Source organism: Cucurbita moschata, unplaced genomic scaffold (genome assembly GCF_002738365.1).
Source record: "Cucurbita moschata cultivar Rifu unplaced genomic scaffold, Cmos_1.0 Cmo_Scf00001, whole genome shotgun sequence".
NCBI classification, from domain to species: domain Eukaryota; kingdom Viridiplantae; phylum Streptophyta; class Magnoliopsida; order Cucurbitales; family Cucurbitaceae; genus Cucurbita; species Cucurbita moschata.
In genome coordinates this window covers 1,008,976-1,014,885 of record NW_019268517.1, presented here as the reverse complement: position 1 = coordinate 1,014,885, position 5,910 = coordinate 1,008,976, and the positions used below count along the sequence as shown (strand labels likewise).

General features: G+C 38.8%; 1 protein-coding gene across 1 annotated transcript; it reads left to right on the top strand.

The window, feature by feature from the left end:
• Positions 1-1,927: 1,927 nt before the first annotated feature.
• LOC111451986 (type IV inositol polyphosphate 5-phosphatase 7-like) lies at positions 1,928-5,839 on the top strand. Its single transcript, XM_023092495.1, has 12 exons — positions 1,928-2,486; positions 2,587-2,671; positions 2,760-2,831; positions 2,920-3,004; positions 3,080-3,184; positions 3,286-4,060; positions 4,148-4,344; positions 4,424-4,532; positions 4,615-4,763; positions 4,866-5,408; positions 5,491-5,654; positions 5,771-5,839. Exons 1-10 carry the CDS (start codon positions 2,457-2,459, stop codon positions 5,086-5,088), a joined length of 1,830 nt encoding a protein of 609 aa, XP_022948263.1. The 5' UTR covers positions 1,928-2,456; the 3' UTR covers positions 5,089-5,408; positions 5,491-5,654; positions 5,771-5,839.
• The last annotated feature ends 71 nt before the right edge of the window (positions 5,840-5,910 follow it).

The window sequence follows — 5,910 nt, the reverse complement described above, 5'->3', positions numbered from 1 at the left end:
AAAAAAAAAAAAAAAAAAACGGTCAGGCTGGGACGACGGCGGTTGGGTGGTTTCGATGCTCAAGGTGGCAGAGCTGCCGCGTGGTCGGCGGCCGGAATCCTTATACGCGTGGTCTAATTCTGACTCGTGTGGAAATTTTACATCATTCATTTTTCTCACACGCAAATTCATGTATTTAATTTAACACCTCCCCTAGGATTTCGGAATTTATCAATTATTATATATATATATTATATTTATTTGATTAATTTTTTTAAATAATTCAATCGCGTAGAACTTTATTCTAATATAATCATTGATTAGTAAGGTATAATTATTTTGATTGATATTATATTAAGCGCGTATTGTATCTTTAAATACAAGTATTGTAATTTGTAGCTAAAAGTAAGTGAGAATGGTATGAAAAGGCCCTATTCTACTAGAAGTAATTTTAATGACGTGGGTCACACATTTCTATATAACCTATAGTAATTATGTAGTGGTAGGGAAACCTTTGATGCTACACCAATATTAAATATCTTCTCCATATACTTTTATTTTCGTGAGAATATTCAAAAAAGGAAAAGAAAAAACCGACGAGCGATTTAATTGATATGAAAATTAAAGAAAAATGTTGTGTGGGGAACGTTATTCCATCATTCAAAATAAATTAAAATTTCGAATATTCTTATATTTATACTATTTTGTGATTGTCATCGAAATCAAGAGCTCTAAATTTAATTATATTTAAATATATATTTTTTTAAGCATAAAGTCTCTTTCAAAAATTAAATGTACGTTACCATTAATTTAACTGTCGAGTCTGCTATTAAATGTAAAGATAATAATTATTGGTTTTGAATTCTTAAAATTAGAAACATAATTTAATGTCTCGTGTATTAATAAATTAGTAAAAAAAAAAACGTTCGTAAAGTTCGTAAATTACTATGGATTGGAACGTATATGAAATAATTTCTGAAAATAAATTATATACTTTTTTTGTACTTGTTTCAATATTGCATCAAGGAGAAGAAAGTAGGAATTTGATCCAATGATCCAGAATGAAAGAAACAGGATAATTTGGACCAAACATCCTCGTATTCTACAATGTTCTTAAACCAAGCAATTGAAGAAGGAACCAAAAAAGAAGGTGAATTTTGTTTGTCCTCTCGAAGTCAAAATTGGAAGCTAAAAAACATGGATATTGGGGCAGAGAGTGGCTTTTGCCCGTATCTCTTCCAATCATTATTGGGAAAAAGATGTAAAAACTCGATCTTGGTTGGTATGAGTACAGTATTTGTGGTATGTAGCTGAGTCTTCTCCTTCTCTCCCCTGTCTTTTCGTAGCCATAAAAATGATAAAGTTCAAAGCTTTGATTAGTTTAAACAAAGAAGTAGCTCAATGGAGGTGGAAGAACACGAAAGCCAATGCGTTAAAGAAGGCATCGAAGACCCTTTTTGTGAAATTACTGTGCCTTCTCCCGCAAACATTCCTCGACTCACAAAAGAACAAAACAAGAAACATTTACTACTCTCATATACACATTTTGCTTTTTCTTTATTGCCTTCTTTAGGTTGCTTTTGCTTTCATGGTAGACCAAAACAGGGCTACAAGAACAAGAACAGACACATTAAGCTCACAGGGTTTGGTTGGATTGGAGAGGAAAGTCTATTACCAATAGTATTAGAGCCAGACATTGAATTCTAGGAACCCGAAACATCTCCCGAACATACAAGTTTTAAATTTTTTTTTGAGAGAAAGTCTAATATTTACGGGTAGTGGGCTCGAGCAAGAGGGTGAGGCTAGTTAACCATGGGTTTGTTTTGTTGACCAAAGAGGGCAGGCTTTTTTAGGGAGACCCTTTGGTTTAGGGGATGTTTGAGAGAGGGTAAAGAAGAAAAAGAAGGGTAATAAAAGGCATGCCCGTCGCTCCATCATGTTGAGTCTGTCTCAGCTAGAATTAAAAAGGAAAAGGGGAAGGAGAAGGGAGACCCTTAACACTGACTCACTCGCTCTTTCTTTCTTTCTTTCTTTCTTTCTTTCTTTCTTTCTTCTCTGCACTTTATACTGTTCAAATTCGATACTTAGCTGTTTTTACAGAGAACGAGGCCCTTTGGTGTACAGAATAGAGAAAGAGAAGCTCAATGAGCTTTATATCTCTCTAAAACTTTCTCTCTCTATCTCTCTATCTAAAACTTTCTCTGCATTGCCTTCTTCTACTTCACAATCTCTCCCCATTTCTTCTTCTTCTTGTTCTAAGCTTTCCCCCTCTCTTTTGGGCCTCTCTTGTTTAGTGGAAGGAAGGGGGATTTTGGGTTTGATCTTGTTGGGTGTTTGTGAAGAAACCCTTTAAGGGTTTTTTTGGATGGAGAGTTCTTTGTCTCTTTGTCTTGGATTCTGATGGGTTTTTGATGATTTGAAGCCAAACCCTTGAATTCTGAGTAGTAGTGGGAGCTGTATGAAGTAGTGGTGGAACAATGAGCGATGAGAATTCTAAGAAAAGCAAGGTTGTTCTTCAATTTCTTTAAAACCCCACTTGGATATACTGATTCTTATGTTTTCTGAAGGAAAAAAATTGGGAATCTGATTGTTTTTTGGTTCTTGAAGCTCTCATGGTCCAAGAAAATGGTCAGGAAATGGTTCAATATCAGGTGCAAAAGCGAGGATTTTCAAGCGGATGTTGCTTATAGAGGTTGGTCTTTGAATTTTGATTGAAATCTTTCGTTTTCTGCTTCTGGGTTGAAGTTCTTTCTCCATTGATGACGTTCTTTGTTCTACAGGAAGTGATATCGATTACAGAAGCAGAAGCTTCTCAGAGAGGGAGCCTTGCACCATCAAGAAAAGCAAAACAGGTTCATAAACACAGGCTAATCCACCTCGTTTTTGTGAGTTTGATTCTTGGAAAAACTGTTTATCATAACTTTTTTCATCAATTCTCAGAGAAATTTAGCAAAAATGGCGAGCCGGGACGCCGAGGGAAGATGAATCTTGACCATCCTCGAATTATAGATGTGCAGAACTATAGGTAAAGATTTGTTTGTTCTTCTTCTGTTCTTGATTTTGGTTGGTTTTGATCCAAAACTGAATGGTTTTTCTTCAGCATTTTTGTTGCTACATGGAACGTGGCTGGAAGATCTCCTCCTAACAATCTAAATCTGGATGATTGGCTTCAATCCTCACCCCCTGCTGATATTTATGTTCTTGGGTATGAATTTTGATACACTCTTTCACTCATTTTAGTTTGTTCTTCCATAAGTTTTGGAGAAGGGAAGATGGTTGGTAAGTTTGTTTCGTTGTGAATTTCAGATTTCAGGAGATAGTGCCATTGAATGCTGGTAATATACTCGGTGCAGAAGACAACGGTCCTGCTAAAAAATGGCAGGCTCTCATTCGAAAGACTCTAAACAATCTTCCCGGAACTAGCATGGGGAATGCGTGTTACACGCCTTCTCCAATTCCAAAACCCGTTGTGGAGATAAATGCAGATTTTGAGGGATCTGCTAGGCAGAAGAATTCATCGTTCTTCCATCGACGATCGTTTCAAACAACTCACAGCTGGAGAATGGATAATGATCCTTCATTACCACAGCCACGACTCGACCGAAGATTTAGTGTATGTGACCGTGTTATCTTCGGTCATCGGTCGAGTGATTTTGGTCCTAACTTTAGAGGGAGCCACAGGCCGAGTGATTACTGCAGACCAAGTGACTACTCAAGACCAAGTGACTATTCCAGGTCCAGTGACTTTTGCAGGCCGAGTGATTACTCTAGGCCGAGCGACTTTTGCAGGCCGAGTGATTCGAGGCCTAGTGACTGTTCGAGATGGGGTTCGTCAGATGATGATAATGTTTCGTGGGAGTCACCGAGCACGGTTTTGTTTTCGCCGATGTCGCATGGTGGATCGTCATCCCAGGATGGTGGATATAGAATGCCAGGACATTCAAGATATTGCTTAGTTGCAAGCAAACAAATGGTTGGCATATTTCTCACAATATGGGTGAAAAGTGACTTGAGGGATCATGTTCGAAACATGAAGGTTTCGTGTGTTGGTAGAGGATTGATGGGCTACCTTGGAAATAAGGTATCAATCACTCGACAACTACGGTTTCGGTTTCTAATATCTTGAAACTTTTCTGTTAATCGAAACGAACGCTCTGATCTACTGCAGGGATCGATTTCTATTAGCATGTCTTTGCATCAAACAAGCTTTTGCTTCATTTGTACTCACTTAACATCTGGAGAGAAAGAAGGCGACGAGCTTCGAAGAAACTCCGACGTGATGGAGATACTTAAAAAGACAAGGTTTCCACGAGTTCACGGTGCAGGCAGCGACGAGAAATCCCCTGAAACAATCCTCGAGCATGAGTAAGATATTTTCTCATCAACATCTGCAGACAGAATTTAGTTATGTTCATTGTTCTGACCATCTTAAGCTATCTTGCAGTCGCGTTATTTGGCTCGGGGATTTAAACTATCGAATCGCTCTTTCTTACCGTTCGGCCAAGGCGCTCGTAGAGATGCAAAACTGGAGGGCATTGCTTGAGAAAGATCAGGTATGTCTGCATAACCTCGTCTTCGAAAAACATTGGAACTTCGAACGCATCGTTATAATTAACCAACCATGTTCCTATGCAGCTACGAATAGAACAAAGACTTGGGCATGTATTTGCTGGATGGAATGAGGGAAAGATTTACTTTCCTCCTACATATAAGTATTCAACTAATTCAGATCGATATGCAGGAGAGGGCGCTTACCCAAAAGAAAAGCGTCGTAAACCCGCTTGGTAATTCAATCTTGCCAATCTCAACTTATTATTACATTAGCATGGTAGGAAAGTTTTCGTCTACTAATTCAGCACGCTGATTTACGTCTTCTGTTTATGAAGGTGCGATCGGATATTATGGCATGGAGAAGGCCTCCATCAGCTATCCTACGTCCGTGGAGAGTCAAGGTTTTCAGATCATAGACCGGTTTATGGAGTGTTTTGGGCCGAGGTTGAGTCAAGTCGAGGGAGATTAAAGAAAAGCATGAGTTATTCCAGTTCGAGAGTCGAAGTTGAAGAGCTTCTTCCATACGCACATGGATACACCGAGTTAAACTTTTTCTGAAAGCGAGATCCAATGGCTACACAATCCAGCCATAGTGAGCTATCCCTTTTGTAGCTAAAGCCATCGTGAGGTATCGTTTTTCGGCCGACCCGAAACTTTGTATATCACAGTCGTAGAAGATTTTGCAAGAAGATTCCTCCCCAAAGAGTAAGAGTAGATTAGAATTTGTTTGAATCTCCTTTACAAAGCTTTGTTCAACACTCCCATAATTCAACCCTCAAGAAAGCTACCTGATTTGACTGCAAATCTGGCCCCAGACGGTGGTGGAGCTCATCCATTGAAGGCTGATGGGGACACCTCGTAGCTCACAGCCCAAAAAAGTATGCTTTCCTTCTCTTTTCTTGGTTCAGCTGTGGGGTCTCACCTTGTTTTGTCTCATATTGCTTTTGCTTTTTGTTTCAGGTCCTCATTTTGAAGTCCCTGTAGGTTACCTAATAGCACTGACCTTTCTTCCCAACACATTGTGCCTTTGCTCATCATATCTTGTTATTACCTGAGTTTACTCACTTTTTAGTACACACCTGCATAATTCGGTCGCCTAATCGATGACGACGCTTGGCTTTCGGGTAATGATTGTTACTCCCATTAAGCATTATTCCTGTTGAATATCGGCTGAGTCGATTGCTGATTACTTCTGTACTTAATATCGTGTTCTAATCATGAAAAGCTCTTGTTCTTGCAGGATTGGAAGAACTCGTCCTGTAAAGCGACGACATGTGGAGGATCGAGTAATATTTTTTTGGCTTCTTTTTCTCTTCATTTCTTGATTCTTTCTCTCTGTGTAGGAATACACATTGGTAGCACCTTTTTTTTTTTTTTTTT